The sequence below is a fragment of the Eucyclogobius newberryi genome, unplaced genomic scaffold (assembly GCF_026437365.1).
Source record: "Eucyclogobius newberryi isolate DKJ021-1_F unplaced genomic scaffold, fEucNew1.0.hap1 SCAF_14, whole genome shotgun sequence".
Classification (NCBI taxonomy): Eukaryota; Metazoa; Chordata; class Actinopteri; order Gobiiformes; family Gobiidae; genus Eucyclogobius; species Eucyclogobius newberryi.
Genome location: NW_027315768.1, coordinates 15,846,308 through 15,873,209, shown reverse-complemented (window position 1 = coordinate 15,873,209; position 26,902 = coordinate 15,846,308). Strand labels below are relative to the sequence as shown.

The window sequence follows — 26,902 nt, the reverse complement described above, 5'->3', positions numbered from 1 at the left end:
TGGGTTCTGGCTTGGGGTTCAAAGGATACACAGTTTAAATCTGTTCCAAAGAAGCAACCGTGTCCAAAAGGTAGTTAGTTACGCAATGTTTCAATAAAATAGGATCGAAAACAAATGCATTTGCCTGGTCTAAGATCAAACTGAATTCAGGCAAACATTACACCCCCTCAGACATCAAACAAAGAGTACACCCTCCTAACAGCAGTTATGGGGCAATATCAATAGGTATTTTCCTATGCTTTGTCTTCACATAATCCTGTTGGATGTTTGAATACTCAGAGAAGGTGCGTAAAGGTACAATTTGGCGCAAGTTAGCAACAGCGGCCCAAAGCTGTTTTTGTGTGCTGTTATATGCTGTTTGTAAAAAAAAAAAACCTGAGCAGAAAATATTTCCCTCTCACTGCTTGTTCCGATGTGAAAAGTGCATTTTCACCCATCAAAGTTGCGATATGATTCATGTCTTCAATGCTTATTGCAACTGTGTAATTGTGGAGTCATATTTTCAGATGAAGAAGCCAAAGGCTGTCATCCTTTAGGTTCATGTCTTGTCCGTGACAGTCACCTCGCAGTCAGCAGCGAGGCCACGCATCAACAGCCACAGCCCAGATCAAAGCGTGAGGTCATCGCGCCTATAATCCATCAACATCCTCCTTTATGGATCCACTGTTTGCAAACTGTAGCGCCGCTGGCCTATGGCGTCCATAATGTACTGAAGTGAGACCTCATGACCAGATATTCTTATGCAAGTGCGCGGTGTCCTTCAAAATACAACCCAAAGTTACTTCTCACGTTAACGCTCCAGCCTTCCGAAATTATATTGAAATGTTTTGTGATTATTTTATAACAATACTAATACTAATAATAATAATTGTGATTATAATTATAATTGTAATGTATTATCATTATTATTATTATTATTATTTAACAAAAAATGAATACTGAATAATTTGTAATCTTTTGAATTATACTGTTGTTATTTTCATGATTTAATATAATTTGATACAATCACGGATCAAATTCTATAAATACATTTGAAAAAATGACCACATTGGTTAGGCAATGGAGGGCATTAAGTATCTCAGTAGTAGTAGTAGTAGTAGTAGCTTAATGCACGGGAGATACTTAATATTTCCACATTTGTATGCACCAATACAAATATCAAACTCACATAGGCCGGGAAATATATCATTTGCTCTGTGCCTTTGTTAGAAATGCGTTTTACAGCAATCCACAGGCGCGTTTTCTTGTGAACAAATGGCACGTTGAAGACCAATGTCGCCCTCTAGCGCCAGAGATTTGCTTCCTGACCTCTCAGACCAGGCGAGATCATCTGGCATTTTTATTTTATTATATGGATAAAACTGATTGAAGTTCACCTGTCACTATTTGAAATGTAATTAAATTATTTAATTTTTCAAATTGTTGATTGAAAATTTTCAAGAATATTCTTGTGTTTTCGTTGCGTAAACCTCAAAACACTTCTCATCACACCGTGGATGGATGTATTGAGGTGTCCCCGTTTTCCTTGTCAATGGGATGTGAAGTTGAACGATAAACGTGACCATTTCGATTGGGGGCAAGTTGATTTCCTTTGAAACTGTGCGGACCAGACACCCATGTGGAAAAAAGTGTCCACATTCTGTTTGTCAGCAACAGCTCGAAAAAGACTCTTTGAAAGCAGAGTGTAATTACTGGCCAGGCTCATAAAATCATTAAGGCCAGACGTCTAGCCGTTTCTATGGCTTTATTAGACGTTTCTTCCTGTTCTAAAGACATTCTTTAGACAACTTTAGACAATCAATTGGAAATTCTCACTTCTGCCAACCATAAAATAAACTTTATAACTCGGGATGTTACAAACTAGCCAGCGAAGCGTTTGTCTCCTCTTTACAACGTGTTCTTAAATGCATAAAGTAAAATAAAATAGTAATAATGGTTCGTGTAAAGAACGTTTGTACGAAATGTTCACCTTTTTCAAGCCAAATGCCGTGCGTAAAAGTTGTCTCTTCTGTCATAAATGACATTGTCCAAAGCATTTCTATAATACCAATTGGAGACAAACAAGAAAGAAGATGATTTTGTCTATCTGAAAAGTTTTATGTTTATGTACAAGTCCAATTTCTGTACAGCTTTGGGAGCATTTCACATGGAGTCAGTCCCGTTTTTAAAATCAAAAGTCGATTGAAATGCATACAACACAAGCTCGTGTGTGTATTTAGCACATGTCAAATAATGTGCTAGCCACAGTTGTTCTCTTTAACACGCAGTCCAAAGCCGCCACAGTGAAAGTTGTTTGTGTTTTGGAACTCAAAACAGGTCTTTTCCGCTCCTCTCTCTGTTCATCTTCTTCATTTTCATCCTCCTATTCTGGAACCAGATTTTCACCTGTCTCTCAGTTAAACTTAAAATGCGGGCCACTTCAAATCTGCGATCTCTGGTCAAGTACATGTTGTAGAGAAACTCCTTTTCCAGCTCCAAAGTTTGATACTTAGTGTAGGGGCAGCGCTTCTTTCTGGTGGAGCGAGCGTGGATCCAGTTTGCTGCTGGGTTGCCTGTAAAAAGACAAACATTAAAAAAAAATGTTATTGGTTGAAAATTGTCACTAAGACTTATTTTTACAATGGACAGTTTGACGTTTCTTCCTTGTTAAAACCATGTGTTTCAGTCGCTCATGTGTAAAAAGGATAGTTTGAAGCACAAAGGCTTAAAACTGGTGAGATATCCCAGGAAAATAGTGTCTGTAGCGGGCTGTGCATGTCGCTGACCGGCTTCCTGTGACATAAAAACCTTTCGGATCCCCTGCAATAACCCGTGCAGGGCGGGTTTCCCCTCGCCAAGCCGCGGAATAGTTCCAGACATTTTTATAGGTTAGTAAAAGCTCTAGTTTTACACTCCCAGCCCATACAGTTCCTACGGCAGTAAATCAGCGCTTCCTATTCCGTTTACTTACTTGGGTCAAGTTGTTGTTTCTCGTCCTTGGGCTCGCTGCTGTGGCTCGAAAGCTCACTTCCACTGTGCTCTTTACTCGTCTTTTCTGGACACTCGGACGCAGCACACGGTGGAAATTCGGAGGTGTTCTGTTCCAGAGCGTCTCTCCCAGTAGGTTTAGGAGCAGCAGTCGCCGGCTTTGTCCCGTAGTGGCGGCTGCTCGAGTGGAATCCTGCGAACGGGACGTGGTTAGACACGGGCTCCATCCAGGAGCGGACGCCGACATATCTGCTGTCGGGAGCGGGGAGGTGCGGCTGGTGGTGATGCACATACGGATGGTAGAGCCCTTGCGTGTGGACAGAGGTCCAGGACGGTGGGAACATGCTGGGCTTTTGGGCGAAGTTACAAGAGGAGAAATCCGCCGAGTCCATGACGCTGCTTGGCGGCCTCGGGGTCACCGTAGCAGCGGGAATAAAACGCGGCCCATACACGTCCTCCGGCTCGTGCACCATCAGAGAATCCACGTAGCAGTTTCCACGAGTGCCAGTGGACGACATTTTGACGTCTTCCTACTCATATAATAAGCTTCGCTCTGTTACGGAAAGCGTCTCTCTATGAACAATCATAGTATTTTTGCTGGCCTGCATCTACAGGGATTGGTTACATGGGTCACGTGGTCATATTTACCAATACAGCAAGTAAATCAATCCTGCATTTAGCTCTCTCCCCTTTTTTCTCAAGTTTGTTCGAACCTTTCATTTGTATAAATAATGAAAAGCCTCTACAGATTTCAGGGGCACATTGGGGCAAAAGAATTGCGGGAAATCGCGTTTCCCTTTGACGCGCAGGACGCAGGCTATAACTTGGTGCTGCCCAAAGCGCACAGCTCTCAGCTCAGCAGCTGCTCACGGCCCAGGTCTTTCTTGTTTAAGAAGACTCTCAGAATATTGTCTTGATGCACCGAATGCTAGTAAAATGCTTTATAGACTTACTAGCTCCTCGTAAAATAAATGTAATAACGTGTTGTAAAATAACAGAAGCCATTTCTGTCCCCGGAATGCTAATATATTGCTAAAATTCGACGAAGAGATTATATTTTTGTGGTTAGTTACATTTTTAGACTGAATCCTGATAAAACGGTTGTAAAATTATGATATTCTTTCGAAGGAGAGCTGTAATGGCTTTATGCATCAATAAATGTTTTATGAGGTGCGTGTGATCACACCGTCAATAAAAGACTTGGAGTCCAACTGTGTATTTACTCTGAACGTGTCATTTAGGAGTTGCACTAATCTATGTAGTTCTTATATTTTCTGATAGGATATTTCCTACTTTTAGATGTTTGAGTTGACATTTGTGATCTTTTTTTAATCCGTACGTGAGCTTTGCACACACACAATTTGCCCGGAACACAACAACCTAGACAAGAAGGAAAGTGAACGAATAATGCGTTGTGAAGTAAAGACAGGATAAAAAGCCACTATTTTTCTTACCCACGGGACAACAATAATGTTCTATTACATTAAGATAGGCCTAGATCTAATTTAATTCACAAATTGTCAGTTTCCTTGACAAAATGTCCGCTGTTTCTCGTTGTTCACTGCGTTTGAAATGGTTTTACGCTGACGTAACACGGGAGGGATACTGTGGTCCATTTAAACAGTTTAAATTGAACGCCACATTTGCATGGATAGTATTAGGAAACAGAAACCCTCTTATACTTGCTTAAGCTTTTCTGCGAACACTTTTTAAAGATATCGTGCAACTGGAACTTACGGTAGTTTGGCCCAAAAAACAGAATAAACAGGACAATCTATTTATTGCAAGCAATAAGCCACAAACATGCAATAAATTTAGATTTGACATTGTTTTGACGTGTATGTTATCACAGAAAAAAATGACCTATACACAAAACAGCACAGAATTATACAAAAATAAAAAGTTGTATTATGTCCACTGGCCAAGAAACAAAAGTTGTTCAATAATTTAACAATTAGTGTCACCTTGCAAAAGACAAAAAACACATGACGGAACACCAAACAGGCTACTCAAAATGGAATATCTATACAACAACATTTATAATCAGTTTGGTTGAAATTGAGGAGAAATGTCCGATGACACAGCATCATTGTACACCGTGTGCACAAGACAGACGCGCGCGCTCACGAAAAGGTGAGGTTTGAGGTCAGCTCTCGGATGCGGTTTTCCCTGTTCATTTTCTTAAGTTTCATCCTGCGGTTCTGGAACCAGATCTTGACCTGCCTGTCGCTCAAGTTGACGCCTCGGCTGATCTCTAGGCGGCGCTCGCGGGTCAGATACATATTGAACAGAAATTCTTTCTCCAACTCCAGGGTCTGGTGCTTGGTGTAGGGGCATCTCTTCTTTCTGCCACTCTTCGCCGTCAGCCAGCTGCTTGTCGGTGTGTCGGTCTTGCATTCTGAAAAGATTCAATTCACATAAAAGCAATCAGCACGACTTGATGCAATATCACCTGCTGAAAGCTGGCCTCTGAGAAATAACACTCCTTTTTAATAGTGCTCAAACACACCAAGCAGCCACAGGGTGGTGTGAGCTGAGAAATGAACTCAAATTCTAACAAGCACTCCTGCACATCTTTGATAGGCCTCTGTACTAAAGAGGGACGTTTGATTATTTTTATTTTTTTCTTTAAATAAATAAATTACACAAAAAGGATTGAATAGAATATATATGCACTAAATAATTTAGACTTTCTCCAAAGTCAGTGGTGTAAAGGTATTTATATCAAAATGTCTCAGACAAATGGCAGACAGGCTGCACGCTGCGCAGTAAAACCATTCTGTGCTGCCTATTACCGCAACCCGAGAAAGACTCTCATTAAACATTACGACTTGGGGTTGTTTGTGTTTTATACTTGGTTTTATGATGCCGGTGCCATGAGATAAAAGCTTTCACTGTAGTTAACCCACCTTTTGCCTCCTTGTGCGCCAGTTCTGGGCTGGACACTGGTGCGTCCATGGAGCAGTGCTTCTCCTCGAAGCCGCACTTGGGCTCCGGGCTGTCTGCTGGGACTGGTGTCCTTGACGATTCTTGCTTTTGCAAGGCATCTTCGTTTTTCTTTTCTGTCTCAGTGAAGTTTGAGGTTGACAACAATGAGGAAGACTGCGGTTTGGGGGTGACGCGGCTCAACTGCATCAATGTTGGGTTTGGACTTGGCGCGTCATGGCAGTAGTTTTCCTGATGTTTTCCGTTGACGCACGTTTGGCTCAATCTGAAGTAACCGGGCACCGGGACCTCAGGACCGTCTATGGGACAGGACTCGGGAACGGTGCTGGAGTAGGCGGTTCCATCTGCAGGGCTGCTCTTTTCGACCGCTTTGTCTGAGTACATGCAGCAGTTACTTTCCTCTTTAATGCTCTGGGAGAATGGGCAGTTTGACATTTGGCCCGGTGCCTCTGCCCGGCATGCTCGGTTCAGATCAGCCCAGTTATCTATCTGAGGGACGTACGAATGCACATTCATGCCGACGTTTTGATGACCAGCCTCCCCTCTCTTGCCGAAAGACGGCAGGAGTCCACAGGTTTGCATTCCGTAAGTTCCCATCTCTGAACCAGACGGCATGTACATGTTGCTGCTGGAATAGAAACTATCCGTTCTGCACGCCCCAATTATCGAGTCCACCAGAAACGTATTGGCCGCCGGAGAGCCACCGGGGAAGGACATTTTGGGGAGTTGGATTCTATGAAGGAGAGAGATGTCCTTTGTAAGCTGACATATCTTGGGGGGAAAAAACAATCTCCGAGTAAGTCAGGATGCCGACCACATGACAAGCCCACCAATGAGATTTGAAAATGGCCTTGAGACGCAGCCTCCTCTCCACTGCACACACACGCACAGGCGCGCGCCCCTCAGACTGCGGATGCAAACATGGTCAACAGCGACACCTACAACTCAGACTTGAAATTGGTCGAGACTCGAGCTGCACAAAGGCTGCAGCCAGCACAATACATATGGGAGACAAAATACGGCTATAAGCACGCAGTATACGTTTAAAAATATGTTTATTGGACATAATCATGAATTCATCAAGGTAACAAAAGAGCTGTTGGACTATCATCTTCGGTGCGTCAAAGAAGGATAACTCTTAATCTGAGAAATGATCACAGTTAAAATGGTGTCCAAAAAGAGCAGCCAGTAATCGCCCCTCATTTCAGAAAGAAGCTCTGATTTTTTTTTTATGCGCCAACAATTGAAATATATGGACTCACTCTGCGGGTGTGTATTTTTACAGGCAATCTCTCACTGAATGTATACTTTGTAAATAAACGTGTTAACATATTACAATAAAGGAATATACGACAAGCCTATTCGTTGGATTATTATATGCCTTTTGAATGATATTGAAGTAAATATAGAAGACAATTGTGCAAATTAAGGTACATTTTGCACAAGTAAGCTGATAGAAATTTGGTTTCAGGTTTTTTTGTTTTGTTTTTCTTTTCTCTTTTATTTGTGGGAAAATGTGGTTTGTGTCCAATTTGTCCCATACATTCCTCAGTGTAAAAAGCGCGGTGTGCACTCATTTTGTTCAGTGCGTCTTTGTTGTTGTCTGTGGAGAAGGAAGAAGAAGAGCGGACTAACACAAGAACAGTGCACGTACACTAAACACAAGCATCTTCTTTATTTCTTTCTCGTTTCAAAATTTGCCAATAATCTCTTCAAGATTAAGATAATGCCGCAGTAAAGCAAACATTTAGACCAAAAATATACTAATAATTTCCCCCCTAAAGACAACTGGCCTTCTAAAACCGGCGTCTGTTGATATTTGCGCGTAATTGCCATCATCATCATTATCATCATCATTATTATTATTATTTGGTATTATTATTGTTATTATTAACATCGTCGTCATTGTCATCATTGTTATTGTTGTTGTTATTAAACAACAACAATAATTGGTGTATTAACTGCATACGTGCGATGTTTTTTTGTTTTTTTATGACTAATGCTTAAAAACAATTTTTACAACAAGTGTTTACAATACCTTATTTAGACAGTCCTGTAATTTAAAAAAAATAAAAATAAAAGAAGAATTTGAAACCATTTTGGGCTCACAGTGGTCAAATTAGACTAGATTAAACTTGAGATGTCGAGGCCACTGCATGTGATTTTTAGTTATTTAAATAATATTAAAATGCCACGGGAAATTAACATTTTGGGTGTATTTGGAACCAAAATAAAGAGAGAATGAAACGTTTTGATTGTTTGGCTGTGTGCAGTTTGCCTCAACAGTGTTCAGTTTGAGCCCATCAGGAGCTGCAACTCCGCCCTCATGTGGATAAAACGAGTATCAAACGCGAAAGATTACACAGTTGGTAATGTCTTCTCACTGTAGGACATGATGACAACCAATTAAACGCTTAATGAAACCTTGCCTTTCTAATTACTTTATTGTAAATTAGAGTGATAAATAACAAGTCACTTTTTTTCTTCCTCGTCATGATTTGGGGAAACTATTGGCAATTCTGTTTCTCTGTGCAGGCCTAAATATCCATATGCCAGACGTTTAGCAGTTTTGACAAACAGTTTGGTTACAGACTACACTTAATAATAAACAATGATAAAAGATTAATTCAAGCAAACAAACAGCGTGTTATCTGGGGGAAAATCTAGTATTATTAGTGAAAATACTTTAGTGATCAGTGCGGAGAAAGTATTAATTAGTCGATAACGTATGCTAATCCTGGTGCTAAAATATGGAGCCTACTCATTTTTTTGTTAGTCACAAATCTAGTAATTTATACTATACTCTATAGCATACGCCTATATACGGATATAGATAAGGAACAAGCCATGTTAATAATCAGTTTTATATTATTGTGTTGGCCTCTTTTTTTTTATAATATAGGCTACGTTTCTTTACGCAGGAAAATCGTGTACCATAAAGATGCTATTGCTTTCCAAAGTCATATACAGGCTTATAAGCGAGTGGGAGGCGAAGTATCCAACATTTGTAGCCTAGACAGGAAAACGAAGCAGTCCCCTCATGGTTTGGGGGCTGGGGTCCCAAAGTCCAATAGCCCCCTATTTAGACATTTACAGCTACTTTTATTGTACTGTCTAGACGGTTCAAGGTTTAGTAAACAATCCAGTGTTTGAAAGCAAAGGAAATAACGGGACTGTACAGGCCTAAAGCGCCATTGATGAAAATCCCCAGTTTTTGGAAACAGAAGCTATTGCACTTCATTGTCATGTGACACACTTGCATTTTTACATATGTATATTTTTCTATATATATATATATAGAAACCAGAATTTGTCGTGTCTACTTTATTTCACTCCACAACATATTACATGCGTTTAAATGCACATATACAAGAAGGGTATATTTTCATAAATAATCTCCAAGCACACTTATATCATTGACATATATGTTGATTAACGCAAAAATAAGAGACAAACTAATAAATAAATGTTGGCTAGAGAAAAGTACCTTTGTTACGACAGAAGGGAGCAGTCTTAAGAGGCTTGTGTGCCCGTGTGTTTGATGGGGTAAGTGTGAAAGCTTGGACCGTTTCAGAATAAAGGGTTTCCCGTGAAGTACTGCAATCGGTCACGATTGAGCTTTTTCTCCTTCATTCTCCGGTTCTGAAACCATATTTTCACCTGGCGATCAGTCAGGTTTAACATCCGGGACAGCTGCAGGCGCTTCTCTTTGTTAATGTACACGTTGAAGAAAAACTCTCGTTCAAGTTCTCGGATTTGGTATTTGGAGTATGGACACCTCTTCTTCCTGGACTTGGTTGATGGACCTGCAACAAAAGGCAAAACAGAGTTGTAATGTTGTTTTGCCAATTCATGAGAACATTCTGTTACCTCCAAAATATGCTGCAAAGGCTCATATAGGATATTTTGTGCTTCCACATATGCTCTTAAATTAATCTCCATGAGAGATTCAAATTCTATATATTCAAACAAAGAATAACTATTGTTGCTACTTAGGCAAATTGTACCGCTAGTGTTTAGCCTATTGACTATAGCCATTATATTTATTCTGAAAGTAAATCGATATTCAATGATCGAGTAATGTACCTGCAGTCCATTGACATTTTACGCACTGGAGATAACAAGGTGAGAAATGTTATTAGAAGTTACATGTTGTAACATAAAGGACATTATTACATGTGTAGGCTATCATTAGCGCCCAGACAATAACAAAGAAACTATAGCCACAAAGTTAACATTTATGCAGTCACAATGCACCGTGAACAAATTATTCTATATGTAAAACGTTGTCGTAGTGTTCCTCCTTCAGTGCCAAATGGTTCCTGAACACTTTCCCATTGTAAATACCTTTACAACCGTAAAGTTACTCTTATTGGTATATAAAAGCTTTTGCATGCTTATAAATCGCCACATAACCCTGGCCGTGCACAGAGCTGCCCTCGTATACCGTGCAGCACACGGTGTGAGCCGCACACACCTTCAGCACGGCCGGGAACACTCACCCTGCTCACGGCTCTTGTCGCCACAGTTGGAGGAAGAGTCTTCGTCCACGCTCCCGATTGTCTCAGCTTTATTCGGCAGCTCCTGTTTGGTCATAGCCTGGTTATTATCACCCGGCTCCGGTGATTCTGTACCTCTTTGTCTAGATAGCTCTGTGGTCGCTTTCTCTGAGTTTGCAGCATCAAAAAACTGATCGAAGCCTTGTGGGAGAACTCCGTTTCGGCCAACGCCGGTAAAGAAATTAGCGCACGAAGAGCTCGTTCCGCCGTGGTGAGCGTAAAGTGTCTCGTTTTTGAATCTCACGTCTGCCCTGCTGCTGGAGGACTGGATCAAGTCCCGGTGCATTATGTCGTCCGCTGAATAGTAGGACGCGTAATTGCCCCTATAGTGCCATTTGCTCGGGTGCTCGAGTCCATAGTCAGTCCTGAAAGCCACTTCCCGAACAGGTTGGACTTGAGCTAGGTTGGAAGAATAGGGGAAATTAATTTGACAAGATGTGGTCTGTGGTAAAAAGGACGAAACCGATGTGAAATCCGGCGCGGAAACGTAATAAGTACAACTCGGTAAATACATATTTGACGCGCAGTTCCGATCATCGTATTCCGTCATATCGCGTCCCTTTTCCTCCTGTGGAATTGGCAGCTTGACTGTGTTAAACTTTGCCCATCTATAGCAGCACAGACGCGCGCTCAGACCTCGACAAGGAGAAAAAATCGGAAACGTAGGCAGACCTGCAATACATCTGGATCGATTCTTGAGGTAATTGTGTCATGTGATCCAACTGAGAAATTACCATACATCAATATCAGTCATTAAAAACTGTCCAGAGAAACTCATGTGAGCGAGGCGAGCTCCTTCATTGGCTCTCCGCTGCAATGGGAACTCCTCTCGCGCCTTCCCTGCCCTATAGCTCACGGAAAAGACATTTGTGGAAGCGCCGCTGGAATATTTCAATGAAAGCTTTACAGCGGCATCATCTCCATCTTGTAATGACATGTAATGTCAGCCGTGCACGCTCAGTGCGCTCTAAATTTACCACTTTGGAGGAGCAACCGAGGCAACAGTTTGAAAACATTGGAGCCGAGCTCTGTGCACGTGCAAACAGGAAAAACAGGACGTGTGCGTCTGAACGCCTTTCTTTGTAACGTCACACTAACGCGCTCACATATGAAAGTAATAGAAATAGGCCTATTTCACAGGAAAATATGTTTGGAGGCTCAATTGTTTCATAACAAAATGGGTTTGCATAGAAAATATAACGCAATGGTGAACACACGTACACAAAAACATAGGTGTAAGGAGATCACGTGACATTATTGTCATAATGGCCTATTTTTTTGTGTTGTTCTGATAGCTACAAAAATCTGCGTAAAGCATTACACCGGCCCATTAAGTGGAAACAACGGATTAAAAACAGAGCTTATTTATGTAACTTCCATCAGACCGTGTGGCCAAGTCCAGAACATGTGGCTTTGACCGTCTCCGTTGTGTGTAAGTCTCAAAAGTCCCAGCTCCAACGAGCCTCTGCCCAGTCCTTTATTGCACCACGCGTGTGCTTGAGAGAAGTGTGTGTTCTTCCCTAGATACTAATACTGACTTTCCGTGTCTTCCAACGCATTGTTTTCATATGTGAGTATGTTTTTATTCTTCACCAAATGCAAAGCATTACAACGCACAGTTCTGTATGTAGATGGCGGTGGTGCGCTTTAGTTTGAGGCCCGTATTGGAGGCATTCTCACAATTATAAGCGTAAAGGTCACACACAATGGGCAAGTTATTCAATGAAGACAAATATGAATATTCAAAGTGGCGTAAATAGAATATTCCACGAGTGAATACAATTGAGAATTTTAGTGCTTAATATGTGGGCGACTTGTCATTATTTTTCCCTTTAATGGAACGAAATCAATTTTAAAATGTGCACTTTTATACTTTATTTTTTTGTCCCGAAATTGTAGAAAACATTTGCGTAAAAATAAGATTATTGTTGGAGCATCTACTTTACTTTGCCTATTCGAAACAGGTGAAATACAAATACATAACACGTTTCTTTGTGCGTTTTGGATGTGTTTTTATCAAATAATTCGCGTAAAAGCAACTTGTGATAGAACAACCAATATGCAGCCTACTAACTTGACCTTAACTTTGTTTTGGTGCCCCTTCTATCTGAAGTTGCAGTGGCTGTATATGGTGCTGTCTGGCAGTAAAGCAATAAAGCAACAAATACTCAAGGAAACCGTCGCCTATAGAAAACTGCGCTTAACTGTTCAAAGTAGAGCGCGCAATAAAAGTGGTGCAGTGAGGAATGTGAGCCAAAGCAGACAGCCCTCATGAAGCAGATTAGATATAAAACATCCACACGCTTTTAGGATTCAAATAGACCATTTGAACCCTCACAATCATAAAAGAAACAGAACAGAGCACCTTAAAGTCCATCGCGCGCCTTACTTGTGGCTCTAAAAAAGAACGAAAGAAAGAAAGAAAGAAATAGCCTAAATAAGTAATTAAATAATGATGTTGCAAGTATATGACATAGCGAGGGGACACAAACACCCAAACAAATGTCCTGTTAAGCTACACTGCATAAGGTCAACAAATGCACATAATTGGCGCTAGAGTACAGTAATTATAATATAATATAATATAATATAAAAGTAGTATAGTATAGTATAGTATAGTATAGTATAGTATAGTATAGTATAGTATAGTATAGTATAGTATAGTATAGTATAGTATAGTAAGTAATTATAGACAAAATGTAAAACTAACTGACGCACTGATGTGATGTGCTCTGATGTGTGTAAGTCGTTGGAGCATTTGCGGATTGTGTTTCGACATAGTCCAGGTGACGTGTTGATGTGTTTTAGCAAGGACCCATGTGTGAAAGTGGAAGGACAATGAATGTGTTTTCTCACACATACACACACACATATACACACACACACACACACATACACACACACACACACACACACACACACACACATACACACACACACACACACACACACACACACACACACACCTACACACATATTTAAATACCAAAGAAATCAACATGTTGCACCCATACACACAATATAAATCAGTTGGCCATGTAAAATGCCTTATTTGGCATCTATAATTTTTTGAAGATTTCAATATAATATTTTTTGCAAGAATCAGTAGATCAAAATGTCTAATTTTTTGCACATTATATGTTTTTATTCACAAATGTTGCCGCGCCATGCAGGGGTGCGTAAAAACGCATTGCCATGCGTAAAAGCTTGTTGATGTTATTCACATTCATAGTATACAAACAAAACAAAATACCAAAGAAAAATGCAATGAGGAATGACTTCTTATAAAATAATTAAAATAATCCATAGAAACATAAATACTGTTAACAAAACTGAGAAAAGAGCTGGGCATGGCGTGATCTGTGGTCTCGCCCTTAAGTTTAAAAATGCCCCATGGTAAATCCTCACACTAATACATTCATTGTGTTCAATCCTAACTCAAACTTTTATTTTTTCGCAAACTGACATGGTTCATAAAGAAAAGCTGTAGGATTAAAATGGCCACATTGACATAATAGAAACTCCCATTGCATGGAACCCAAAGGCACCACGCATGTTACTTTATAACAGCTATATCACCATGCACTTCCACTTCTGAGCTCCAGCCATAGACGTGAACTTGAGCTCACAAGCTAAAACTCAAATAACAGATTTAGGAAATACGTTTCTATTGAAATGTTTACCTATAAACTCTTATGCTGAAGTATTGTTTTAACTTTATGAATCGAGGCCAGCGTACACAAGGTCTTTCTGGAATTGAAAAAAATAACATAGAACTGATTTTAAACCTTTGTCTTATTGCGCATGAATATTTCCTGTTTCACCTTGAGCAAATGAAAATCTGTGCCATTTAGACGTTGGTGTTTAAAAACAGTCAGAAACGCGGAGGGACAGTGTGACATTCAATCTCTAATAGACAAGTTGCTGGTCAGGCTCAAGTCCAAAGGCCGTGCGTCAGTACGCACAGAAGGCCTGCTCTCGCATCATCAGCCGCTTCTTTTTCATTCTACGGTTCTGGAACCATATCTTTACTTGTTGGTCACTGAGATCCAGTCTGTCCGACAATTCCTTCCGTTTCTGTCTGTTGATAAACTCGTTCATCATGAACTCATTCTCCAACTCCGCCAGCTGTGGCTTGGAATAAGGCTTCCGCTTCTTTCTGGTTTTGGCTTGTGATGAGCACCAAGGGGCACCTATGGGAGCAGTGGATGAGAGTTCAGTTTAGTGGTGTGAATTAACAGCAGCCTCACCAGCAGAGGATAAAAACTGTGCCTCTTTACACTGGTGATGGATACAAGGACGTCAGTATTAATATCATTCAGATGAACTATAAAATAAATGTTGCTTTAGATTGGTTATAGAGCAATTAAACTGCGTTGTTAAGTTATTCAAGTCAAAGCTAGTGTCACAAAACGTTTAAGATACAATAATTATAAGCAACAAATATGCAAATGTAAAACGAATACCAAGTGAGTGAACATACAGGCTTAAAGTTGCTGTGTGAATTCATTTGTCTGGTGTAAGGTGCCATAAAGCCCTGAGAGTCTGGAGAGTCAGCAGACAGGAGGAGGCTGACCTTCACTGAAGCTGTTCCTGACGCATGTGTCTCGACTGGACGCGTCGTGGCCCCCGCTCTGCTCGGGCCTGGGGTCGGACTCACTGACTGGCCCCATCGGATCTGCGCCGAGCTGTGATCTGCCGCTCAGCTCGGAGTAAACCCGCTCCGCCACGTATCCTTCATCCGCTCTGCCAGAATGCTCGCGCTTGTGAGTCAGGTCTTGAAAGCCCGGTCCCTTGGTTCTGGTGTTTATCGACACAGAGTTGGGCAGAAACGGTGGACAGTAGCCCCCGAATGTGCGGCTCTGTCCCGGCGGTGGGGGTGCTGCTCCAGATGCACACGAACCTGAGGAAGTCCAGGGGAACGTGCACATGTCTCTCCTGTTGTAAGGGACCTGGTGAAGCCCGGGAATATGGGCTCCATTGCCGCGGAGGTTGGAGAAATAGAGGGAATCAGGCGCAGCCAAATTAAGCAGAGAACCAACGTAGCCCGGATTTAAAGGCGTCCGCTCGCACATTTCCATTGAGCTTTGCGCAAACGTTTCTTGTGAGCCTTTTAGCAACTCCTCAAGAATAAAGCCAAGGTAATTGTTGATTTGTTAATACGGGGTCACGTGATATGCAAACCATGTTGTTGGGCCCCACCCTTATTCCCAATACTGCTCAGCAAAGTAGTCCATGAGGACGTATTGTAGTGTTGTGTGGGAGGAGGATGTGGCTGAAGCTTATCCATCTGTGTGGTATTATTAAACATTAATAACAGTGATAAGAATAGGTCCACAGCAGCAAGAGGAGGGCTCAACCAGTGGTGTGAACAGGGAAAGAGAAAAGAGAAAGGGGCTGGAATCAAATATATTTAGGCTACGTGTAAAACAAGACCATGTCTCTTACTACTGATAAAAAAGTGGTGTATATTTTTTTATGTTTAAATGAAACATTCCATTAAAAAACATCAAAACTCAGTTCTTAACACAAAATTAAAACGTCTCCAGGTTGGTCAAATGTACAGTCCTGTTTGTAGCCCTCCATGCCCCATCGTTTTGTTGTACGCATTGTCACGTTTTCCCAAATGTTTGCATTATAACAAACATAATGTTATAAATCTCCTACTTAAGTAGGTAACACGCTTTGCATTACGCCGTCTTCCAATTAAAACCAGTGCTTTGGGCACAGAGCGTATTTAGAATATGTTTGTCAGAATCAGAATCAGAAAGGGATTTATTTCCATTGTAAATGAACAGGATTCAAAAAATAGGAACTTGCTAGTGTTTGTGCTATTAACAGTTGCAGTATTTAAGAAATGATCGTTACTTTAAATGCGCTTTCCTTTTTAGAATGCGTGACACAATACCTAAGGATTTTTTGTAAATCTGAATGGCAAAGTGTATTCATTCTATTAGGGCTGCTGTTGGTTGCAGTGTATTTTAATTATTAATTACTTCTTATTGGCTGCTATACGTCTATGTTTAACATAGCCTATATCTTACCAAACCAAACTATTTGTTTTAACGAGGAACAAAGAAGCCTGCTAATAATATGCCTTGGGACCATAATGCGCGTCCAATACAATAGTATTGCTCTGATATTACACTTCAGTTCCACAGCACATGACAAAAAGTTAAAACAGCAGCTGAGAACCAAGACCAACTAGAGAATCTGGGAAATGTACACGCAACAAAATAACTCTGTGATCTGCTTCATTCAAGATACTGCCCGGTGTTTGCGTCTCTGGGCGCAAATATCCCCCGTGCGGTGCTCCCAATGCTATTAGATTCAATAATGGACAGGCCTACATTACGCGTGCATGCAGATATCAGACAAATTCGAATTCGCGAAATACAAAAGCTGAGAAATTAATTAACTATTACGCATTTAATTTTTGCATGGGTCATGGCAAAATAGCAGTAGCCTATTTTCTTTAGACTTTTGGAGATTATGTTATTTGAAGGGACTGATTAGGCTGCTTGTACTGAAAATAAAAAGGTACACTGGTACTCGACCAACAGCCCACCCCAAGGAAAAAAGAAATAGAAGTATAGTAAAAAAAAAAAAATGTGTCAATAAATATATTGACAAAATACTACTACTACTACTACTACTACTACTACTACTACTACTACTACTACTACTACTACTACTACTACAACAACTACAACTACAACTACAACTACAACTACAACTACAACTACAACTACAACTACAACTACTACTACTACTACTACAACAACTACTACTACTACTACTACTACTACTACTACTAATAATAATAATAATAATAATAATAACAATAATAATAATAACAATATTAATAATAATGGAGCCGAGTTTTGCTCTATTCGCACACAGAGTCTCGATCACAAACAGCCTACATGTCACCTGTAGCCTACTGATTTCGGCTCCAAATGAACACACCCAAATCTCGTGTCACAAAGGCATCTCCAATAAGAAAATGGACCAAGGTTTAGTGTCATTCACAGCTCATCGTCCTTCACGTTTACGGCGTCAGGAGCCACAGTCTGCGTGTTTTCACGCGGCCTTTGAAGGAAGCCTTCCGCCGTCTATTGTCCTTGGTAATAAACTTGCAGCTTCCCTCGTTCAAGTTCCTGGGAAAGACGAAGCCACAGCTATGGTGGATGTTGATGAGTGGATTACGTACCCAGCAAAGCGGAGCAGACGTTGGACAACAAAAATGCCACATATCCTTTTATCTATCTTGAAATAGCTACATGTGATATTTTTATCCAGAACCCAGTAAGTTCTAATATTGTATAGAACCATTTATGGCGCACTAAATAAATTATAATATAGCCTAGCCTAAGCACATATTCAAGCAAAGGGCCTATCTGAAACTATACAGTGTAGATACGCCAATAAATACAACTGAAAATGTTGGCGTGGGCCTACTGCGTGTATCTTTTTGTGTGTAATCCGAAATTGCATACATTATGCTTCCACAGTCCTAATTATAGTCCTTTAAAATGGATTAATGCGCAGGTTTAGCGTATACAAAATAGCCTGCATATATGGACTGTACCTGCATTATTTAACCTATATCTCTATATAATCTCTTATATATTCATATTAATATTCATATTAATGTCTGAGCACGTTGTGTAAGGGTTAATGCATGTAAAGTCACCGTAGTGTGCACACGGTTGTTTTAGTATAGACAACATTCACACAATAACGCGGAATATTTTTTTTGCCTTTTAATCAAAAAATGCAGGTAAAAGGCCAAGCGCATGCGTCAGACAAGTCGATTATCTGTCAATCAGTCAGATTTGTCAAACCGCCTTTTATAATTAGACAATTGTATTGTATCGCGTTTGCCTATTTGAAAATGGACCATGAGTCCGGATAAAGTTTAACTATAGACAACGTAATACAATACGTCCAACCAACCTGTGTCCAGAGTCTGTCTTTGAGGAATTATCTGTATCCCAGGAACAAATCTTTCCATTTCTGTCTAAACAGCCCCAAAAACCGATGTCCGATGTGCAGTGGCATAAAATAATCCTGGAAAGACGTAGAAAGAAGAAACCGTCCTCACTAATTGTATACTGGCCATTGCAATGTAATTTATTTTGAACTCTTTTTACATATAGTTATTTATTAATCCACAAAAGCTTTCATAGGTTTCATTGTTATAATTATTATGACGATGATTATTGTTATTGATATTAATAAATGTTGTTATTATTAGGCTATATATTTATATTTTTAAAATCAAATCGATTATTTAAAATAAAGTATATTTATAGATTGCATACATAAACATTAACGTGAGTTTATACAACTTTAAGGAGAAAAGAACATATTTTCCTAAAGTCAGAATTCAAAACAAGTGAATGATCTTGCAGGGCATATCAGAATATACAGACCAAAATGTTTGCAATCAGCTGGGTTAACAGACTTTACACCTTTCTTTGTAAAAAGAGGAAATAAAAACATATAAACATATAGACATTATGTATTTTCATCGCACTACACTGACAGACATTTACACTGGAAGTCAACATTAAATACATTTTGGTTTTGTAGCAACAATTCACATTTTTGACATGCATATCGTATGTGGAATGACTTCACAGGAGACAAACCGTAGTGCCCCTGTTTTTTTTTTTTTTTTTAACTGAGTTTAGACTGAGTATAGTTTCATTATTAAGGGTTTATGTCCAAACTGGGTCAGTGCTGCATGTAAGTGTTTTATACTTAATGTTTATTTCACACAATACGTCATATTTACAGCACTCAGAATGTTAAAGCCTGATCATGAACTAGAGCAGGCTTTCTGTGGCCGAAAGCAGTCTGAGTTCAGAGTGATTTAAGAGTCCAGAATGACTGAATCTCATTTCTGCCCAGAAATAGCCTCACGTTGAGCAATTACAAATAACGGCCACTAGATGGCACCCATGTACAATGGGGGAAATGATATGTAACCAGTTCCCTGCAAAGAGTAGTTCCTCAGCCATGCTGTAGATGTCAGCCAAGACTTCACACGCCGAGCTGAGGGAGCAGAATCCGGTCATAAAACTACATTGAATACGGCATCGATAGTGTTCGGTGTGTTTTTGTTGGCTATAGGACATTTGGAAAGGCAACCGGGTGGGCTCAGAGTACATTAAGAGCAACAGTCAGAATGGTTTACTTATGCTATTATATGATAATACGATATGCTGCTGAGCTATTTAAAGCCATGATTATTCAAACTGATCATTTCATTCTGCGGGTATGACGTTCTATTATAATCACGTGCAGCTCTGTAAAATTGGTTGCCAAAGTGAAATGATTTCAAGATCATTTAAAAAATATTACATAGTATTTACTACATTATTTGATATAAAACTGTTGCCTATATTATGAATTTAGGCCCAATAACATAATAATAAACCACAACAAAGCCTAAAAAGTTCAAACTTTCTGACATTTGAAATTATTACCACTTTGATCCGCAGTGGAGGTAGTGAGTTGGTTACGTGGTTAATTTAGGGGTCCTGGTCTGAAAAGTTTAGAAACAGCTTTTTCTATTTTGATTACTTTTATTGGCCAATCTATAAACTTAAATATTTGGCAAACATAACCTAAATCTAAATCTTAAAAAAATTAAGATTGATATTGATCAATTATTTAAAATAATATGAATTTATTTATATATCTGGGATGTAAAACTATTCATGGCATGATTGTGATAAACATACTGACATATTTAAAAATACACACATATTTGAGCCAAATTGGCCTCCTCAGTTGTCTAATTGTCTAATTGTCTCCGTTTTAAAAGACAAATCTGATGGTGAGGACACACTGGGGATGACACATGAGCATACACAGACTGGAGCAGTGCAGATAAGATAAGATAACCTTTATTTATGCCACAATGGGGAAATTCCAATGTTGCAACACAGAGTAGGTACAGAAGTATAATAATAAAAAACAGATAATAAATAACAAAAAAATACTCATGTAGAAAGACTCTTATAAAAAACTAGTATACTCTTAATGAAAAATAATAATAACAACAATAATAATAATACTCTTATTTACAGTTGTTACATGAACAGAGAATATTGCACCAGGATGATTGACATTATGCCACAGTATTGTACATGATTATGACAGTATTGCACATGATTATGACAGTATTGCACATGAGTATGACAGTATTGCACATGAGTATGACAGTATTGCACATGATTATGAAGCTGAATGACACATCAGGGCTAACAGTGTTTGTTATAAAGTCTGACAGCAGCAGAAGGAAAGACCTGTGAAACCTTTCCTTCACACAGCGAGGGTGGATCAGTCTCTCACTGAAGCTGCTCTCCAGAGTGGACAGAGTGTCCTGCAGAGGGTGAGACTCATGGTCCAGCATAGATGTGAATCTAGCCAGGACCCTTCTGTCCCCCACCTCCTGCACCGAGTCCAGAGCACAGCCTAGGACGGAGCTGGACTTCTTGATGACTTTGTCCAGCCTCTTCCTCTCCCTCTCTGTGATGCTGCTGCTCCAGCAGGCCACACCGTACAGGAGCTGATGCCACCACAGAGTCGCAGAGGGTCCTCAGGAGTGACCCTGTCATTCCAAAAGACCTGAGTCTCCTCAGGAGGTAGAGCCAACTCTGTCTGTTCTCAGGACAAATGTTGGTACCAAATATTGGCAAAAGCCTCCAATATCACTGATATCTGAGCTACCATCCTTATCTTCGACTGCACTCAACAGCCTCTGAAGTGTCACATAGTGAAGTGATTTAAACTTATTTTGGCGCCTTATTCATACTTGCAGCAGTAGGACGTCATCACTGGAGGAGGAAGGAAGCGTAACATATGAGAAAGTTGCTAAGCCTCCTTTTACAGTTTAGTGACATAAACTTTTATAACAAATACCCAGTACTGGTTAAGAAGGTCTAGTGGAAACGGGGCTTGGGTTTTCAACAGAAAAGACTAAACTACTTGGACGATCTGCTGCTTCTACAGTGAAATACCACTGCCTCACAGTCCTATTTTAAAGTTATTGTTTATAATAAACAAAATGGTTGCATTGATCTATGAATAATATGCAAACCCAACATGTCTTCTTTCTCACAAGATAGAGGGTTTATCCTTTCTTCTTCACATTCATATATTTTTTCATAGGGTGTAATATCAAGTAATAAATGTGTCAAACTCTATGAACATAAACTAATCTTAAAAAAATAAATGAATCTTTATTCCATATGATGAGTGAGATTTTCTGTTTGTTTACTTTAATACATGAAAATATAGTTTTTCATCCCAGTGAATAGCACAGATATAGCCAAGGAGTTTGTGTTATGACTTTGATTCAAAACCATGTATGTTCGGTTATAATTTGAGGTAAAAGTTGGGGTAAAAATAAAACACTTCTTGATTCAAGTATAACATTTTTATAGCCAAAGCTCTCACGTTTTGTATTTCCTGTCATTAGCCAGCAGGGGGCGCTACAGGACGTGCAGAGGACGATGAGAGCTCTATAAAGGAGCCGGGTGCCCATACATGTTTCTTTCACTCATGCCTTGAGTATTCACGGTGCTTCACGCAGGCCATGCCACAAACAAACATGATCATTTGATACAAAAATAATGGCCTATGTGCTTTGGTTTGTTTTAATAGCGTGTCGAAATTAGCCAACTTTAAGTGGAAGTGATATAGCAAAATATTTAAAATCAAAGTAAGCTTTGCTTAAAATAACAAAAGAAATTACAATATTAACGGAGTGATGTGAATAAATCAAATCAAGTGTGTAATGGGTTATTTTTACGCGCAGTTGTTTTTTAGGCAAAATGCCCAAAACGTCTTTTATAGGCTAATTAATTTAACTGTGAAAGTGTAAATATTTATAATTAGGCCCATAGACTAAACACAGCAATGTGGACCAGGTATTAAAATAATAACCAATAATAATAATACAATCTATCAAAGAGCCCAAAACTCACCAAAACATGAATAATTACGCATAAGGAATAAATGGCAAAAAACATTGTAAAGGGGGTGTAAATAAAAGACAAAGCTTCCTAAAGGAGAGGGCGGGGAGAAAGGAGGTGAACAATAGAGAATCAAAGCATGATAATACTCCTAAATGAAGAAGGAAACGTTGCCGGGCTCATTTTATTAATCAGACTGTCAATTTGAGCCAAGAGGCCAAACCCCAGAGCAGCGTGGATCAGACGCAGAGATGTAGCAGGAACACGCAGCGTCTCACTCCACTCCGCTCCTCTCTCTTGGATATTATTCGTCTGACCGAAGGCCGCCTCCATCATCAAGTGACAGCCCTCTTCTATTTATTTGCTTATAAACCTGTTACAATAAATGATCATTGGAGCGACGTCAGCCGAGCATTAGAAGAGCGAACAGCGCGTACTTTTTTGATGAATGACATTTACGTTGCTGTGGGGAGGATTCTCGACTCGTTTTGAGCCGTCGCAGTTCTTTCATTTTGTGCGTTATAAAAAGACACTTACTTAGAGACACTTGGCGAGTTGCATGCGGATTTAGACTCCAGCGCAAACCCGTGTGTTGATCCAGCCCCCTGGACAAGTCTTGGTGGGTGTTATTCTGTGGCGCGGCTTGATGATGGAGAGAATAAGAAAAGAGATGATCTTGATGGAGAGAGGGCTGCACAGTCCCGTGGCGGGGAAGAGGCTGTCGGACACGCCGGGGAACTCAGTGCTCGAGGCCCTGGAAAACTCGCAGCACAGCGGACGTCTGAGCCCCAGGATCACCTCTGCATCTCTCCACGGAAACCTGGGGGATATCCCGAGCAAAGGCAAGTTTGAAATAGACAGTCTCTTCGGCTCACACCACAGCAGCGACAACGGCTCAGCGGACATCTCATCGTCGGAAAACAGGAAGAAGATGAGTCTTTACTCTGAAGTTTCCCAGGAGTCTGATATTAACAGCGATGTGGAAGTGGGATGCCCGTCTCACCGGTCACCGAGCCAGCATAAGGAGAACAAAGGTACTCGGCCACTCGCCCTGATCCACGCAGGCAACACCAACTAGAACATCTGATTTTCATTTAGTTTTAGCTCTTTCAATTGTTTTCTTTTCAATTTCTTTTCATTGTATTATTTCACTTCATTATTATTATTATTATTATTATTAATATCATTATTATTATTATTATTATTATTATTATTATTATATCATCATCATCATTATTATTATTGCTTTTGACAATATGTGTCAATGTATTGTTTTGTCCAAACCGAAATGTCTTTGTCTTTTTCATATTTTGATCAGTTATTTTATATTTGATCACAATTCAATTATAACATACATCTACAAAACAATTGCTATAATTTCCTTTCCTTTAGGCTACATCTGCTGAAATGCAAATACTTTTTCTTAGTATCATATGTCAGAAAGGCCTTTTTTTTTCTTTTTTTTTTAAAGGTGCAGGCTTTTAAAGATATATTATGTTTAGGCTGCTTTATTTGTTTCCCATACACGTGTTAACTGTCTTGAGCGCAAGTCGTGCAGATAGAAATATAATTTATTATACTTTATTAAAATCGATTGCTACGTGTATATACACACATATATATATATATATATATATATATATATATATATATATATATATATATATATATATTTATTTATTTATTGTTTCATCCCTTTGCCTTAGGCTTCTCCGACAGTAACTCGGCGTCCTCCAACAATAGCTCCAGCTCAATGTCCAATATGAACGGCGGCTCGATGGGCAACAGCTCCAACGCTGACCAGGTCAGACGGTACCGCACCGCCTTCACGCGAGAGCAGATTGGCCGTTTGGAGAAGGAGTTCTACCGGGAAAACTACGTATCCAGGCCGCGGAGGTGTGAGCTGGCTGCGGCGCTCAATTTGCCAGAAACCACCATCAAGGTGCGCATTCATCTTCATTATTCTCTGTCTTCTGATGTTGTGCGTGTATTTTTGCTTTCTGGATAAGACGCTGTAAGTAAAATTGCAGATATAAACCAACAAAATAATTTTAAATCTGTAAGACTATATTGAAATTTAAGTAACCGAATTTACACATAAAGTGGGAGGGAAGAAATGCAAATTTGTGTTAGTTTTATTTTTAATCCATCAAAAAATGTGTGCTTTAAATGCATAAAACAGTGTGTACACAGTGTGTGTATTAATGTGCTTTAGTCTCACGTGTTTTTTTCTAAAACGATTATCATCGTTTGAAATAATTTAAAATATTAGGCATTTTATGAGGGAAAGGAGTAATTTTGAAAACATCCCTGTACTCTGTGTGTTGTGGAAAGAAGAGTCAGTTGTTACGCGTGTCTCTTGTTTTAGTGTCAGTGAAACGTGTGTTTACGGTGCGTGTGATGGACTCTGTGCAGGTTTGGTTCCAGAACCGAAGAATGAAGGACAAGAGGCAGCGTTTAGCGATGTCCTGGCCGCATCCCGCAGACCCCAGCTTCTACACCTACATGATGACGCACGCGGCTGCTACCGGAAGTTTACCTTACCCATTCCACTCACACATGCCACTCCACTACTATCCACACGTTGGGGTCACGGCTGCGGCAGCGGCTGCAGCGGCCTCTGGTGCCGCCTCATCGCCTTTTGCCACTTCAATACGGCCCCTTGACACCTTCCGTGCGCTCTCACATCCATACTCACGGCCGGAGCTCTTGTGCAGCTTCAGGCACCCGGGACTGTATCAGTCACCCGCAGGCCTCAACAGCTCGGCCGCAGCATCAGCGGCTGCCGCAGCGGCGGCGGCAGCAGCAGCGGTGAGTGCGCCTTCAGCCAGCGGGCCGTGTTCGTGTCTGAGCTGCCACAGCAGTCAGGCTGCTAGTGCCATAGGATCCAGGAGCACAAGTGCTGACTTTACCTGCACAGCAGCCACACAGCGCTCCGAAAGCAGCTTTTTGCCGTATTCTGCTGCGGTTCTCAGCAAGACCTCAGTCCCATCTCCAGACCCGCGTGAAGAATCGTCGCTCAACAGATAACTCAACAAAGCCAGGTGCTACAACTTCTCCACTGAGTAAAACACTTGGTCTTGTGTTAGGTCTGGCCACAGCCATTGGAGCATCTTCTAACGGCACTGTAAAACCAACCAAACATTTTCAACTCTCATCTCCAAAAGGCCGTAAAATACTCTGCGGAAATTACGCAAAACTTTTCATCCAAACTTTTCCTAAAAACAAACAACACCGTTGGCATCACCTGTTTGATGTCATGTCCCCAACAACAGTTTGAACTTCAGACTATTTGTTTGGGGAAGCATAAGATAGTCTTATTGCACCCAATTATGATCTGATTCGCTACATCCAAATATATTACGTAGGCCTATAATTTGCCTATACGTCGACACAAATCCATGCCACATAGACTGTAGAGTTCATAACTCAATCACTCAAAACTTGCCATTTTGGCTATGAGTTCAACCTGGTGAGCATTATTAGCTTGGTGTTATAGGGCAGCAGTGCACGCTAATTTAGGCGTCTAGCAAGCTGAAGGTGCTTCTTGGCCATTTTTCTTCACTAGACCTAATAGACTGAGATTTTGGCAGCAATAGCATCTTCCTACACCAAGCCTGAGCTCTATGGGGACACCCCTAATCAGCTACAAGGTGCATATCATTTGCACCGCGTCTTTTGTGTCAATTTTTATGTTAATAATGAGAGGATCATGACAAAAATTGCCAATCATATACCTAGATGGAGCTCCTTTGAATACATGGCTGCAGTGGTGCTGGTCGTTGGAGAGCGGCTGTCATGTGCTAACAACCCGCGGAGGGAAGTCATTAGACATACAAAAGAGGTGGAACAAAGCGAAGCGACAGACAGAAAGCACTGTAGGCCTATGAGGCTAAAGAGGGCTTCCAAATTAAACACCAGCCTACTAAGAACACACTGAAACGCGTTGGCTAATAATAGAAAATAGCAAGACACTGTTCAATTTACACGGCCCGATCTCGTTAGTGAAGTCCAGTGTTGTCATATTCCTGTAGGAGCTGACTATTGACTGGAAGTGAGCCGGGCAAAAAGGGTTCACTGTGTAGCCCGACTTTAACCTCTATCAGCGACAGTAGAAATGGCTGCCTATTCGTTCCTTATGGGACATACACCGATATGTTGATTATAAAACATGTGGAATATTAAATCGTGAAATATTTTGCTACTGATCGCCCTTCAGCTCCATAAATTGTGGGTAGGTTTGGTTCTATCATATGGCGCGATTCTGTTTGGATAGGTCATTTTGTTAACTTTTTATTTTATTTTCTGTGACTTGCTGAATGTTTTAATGTTAAACACTGGATGGACCAGCCTATGCCTACTACAAATTGAACTCGCCAAAAATAGTCCCAACCTACACAAAACCTAAACAAAATTCAAATAGAGGTTTTAATAAGG

At 40.3% G+C, this 26,902-nt stretch overlaps 5 protein-coding genes across 5 annotated transcripts in view; 1 reads left to right on the top strand and 4 right to left on the bottom strand.

Moving 5' to 3' along the window:
* Positions 1-1,545: 1,545 nt before the first annotated feature.
* hoxd9a (homeobox D9a) lies at positions 1,546-3,543 on the bottom strand. The gene is made up of 2 exons (XM_072444486.1): positions 2,951-3,543; positions 1,546-2,552 (listed from the first exon to the last, which is right to left on the bottom strand). The coding sequence occupies exons 1-2, from the start codon at positions 3,483-3,485 to the stop codon at positions 2,308-2,310; spliced, it is 780 nt and encodes a 259-aa protein (XP_072300587.1). The 5' UTR covers positions 3,486-3,543; the 3' UTR covers positions 1,546-2,307.
* Positions 3,544-4,816: 1,273 nt separating this feature from the next.
* On the bottom strand, positions 4,817-6,898 carry hoxd10a (homeobox D10a). Its single transcript, XM_072444483.1, has 2 exons — positions 5,877-6,898; positions 4,817-5,365 (listed from the first exon to the last, which is right to left on the bottom strand). Exons 1-2 carry the CDS (start codon positions 6,628-6,630, stop codon positions 5,091-5,093), a joined length of 1,029 nt encoding a protein of 342 aa, XP_072300584.1. The 5' UTR covers positions 6,631-6,898; the 3' UTR covers positions 4,817-5,090.
* Positions 6,899-9,229: 2,331 nt separating this feature from the next.
* hoxd11a (homeobox D11a) lies at positions 9,230-11,282 on the bottom strand. The gene is made up of 2 exons (XM_072444484.1): positions 10,416-11,282; positions 9,230-9,719 (listed from the first exon to the last, which is right to left on the bottom strand). Exons 1-2 carry the CDS (start codon positions 11,020-11,022, stop codon positions 9,484-9,486), a joined length of 843 nt encoding a protein of 280 aa, XP_072300585.1. The 5' UTR covers positions 11,023-11,282; the 3' UTR covers positions 9,230-9,483.
* A 2,320-nt stretch (positions 11,283-13,602) lies between these two features.
* Positions 13,603-15,659, bottom strand: hoxd12a (homeobox D12a). The gene is made up of 2 exons (XM_072444026.1): positions 15,049-15,659; positions 13,603-14,665 (listed from the first exon to the last, which is right to left on the bottom strand). The coding sequence occupies exons 1-2, from the start codon at positions 15,551-15,553 to the stop codon at positions 14,427-14,429; spliced, it is 744 nt and encodes a 247-aa protein (XP_072300127.1). The 5' UTR covers positions 15,554-15,659; the 3' UTR covers positions 13,603-14,426.
* Positions 15,660-22,550: 6,891 nt separating this feature from the next.
* evx2 (even-skipped homeobox 2) overlaps positions 22,551-26,902 on the top strand; it is a 4,558-nt gene continuing 206 nt past the window's right edge. Inside the window, exons 1-3 of the mRNA XM_072444482.1 lie at positions 22,551-23,499; positions 24,172-24,407; positions 24,881-26,902. The exon at positions 24,881-26,902 is cut by the window's right edge and continues 206 nt beyond it. Of these exons, the coding sequence (XP_072300583.1) occupies positions 23,112-23,499; positions 24,172-24,407; positions 24,881-25,495 (1,239 nt within the window). The 5' untranslated portion in view covers positions 22,551-23,111 and the 3' untranslated portion in view covers positions 25,496-26,902. The remainder of the gene's footprint in view (positions 23,500-24,171; positions 24,408-24,880) is intronic.

Bases quoted from the DNA above. Each gene is read 5' to 3' on its own strand.
- hoxd9a (XM_072444486.1), bottom strand. From the start codon at position 3,485: ATGTCGTCCACTGGCACTCGTGGAAACTGCTACGTGGATTCTCTGATG. The intron at 2,553-2,950 runs GTAAGTAAACGG...GTCTTTTTACAG, and splicing joins GAAACAACAACTTGACCCAA to GCAACCCAGCAGCAAACTGG.
- hoxd10a (XM_072444483.1), bottom strand. From the start codon at position 6,630: ATGTCCTTCCCCGGTGGCTCTCCGGCGGCCAATACGTTTCTGGTGGAC. The intron at 5,366-5,876 runs GTGGGTTAACTA...GAATCTTTTCAG, and splicing joins GGCGCACAAGGAGGCAAAAG to AATGCAAGACCGACACACCG.
- hoxd11a (XM_072444484.1), bottom strand. From the start codon at position 11,022: ATGACGGAATACGATGATCGGAACTGCGCGTCAAATATGTATTTACCG. The intron at 9,720-10,415 runs GTGAGTGTTCCC...CTTTTGTTGCAG, and splicing joins CGACAAGAGCCGTGAGCAGG to GTCCATCAACCAAGTCCAGG.
- hoxd12a (XM_072444026.1), bottom strand. From the start codon at position 15,553: ATGGAAATGTGCGAGCGGACGCCTTTAAATCCGGGCTACGTTGGTTCT. The intron at 14,666-15,048 runs GTCAGCCTCCTC...CTGCTCCCATAG, and splicing joins CAGGAACAGCTTCAGTGAAG to GTGCCCCTTGGTGCTCATCA.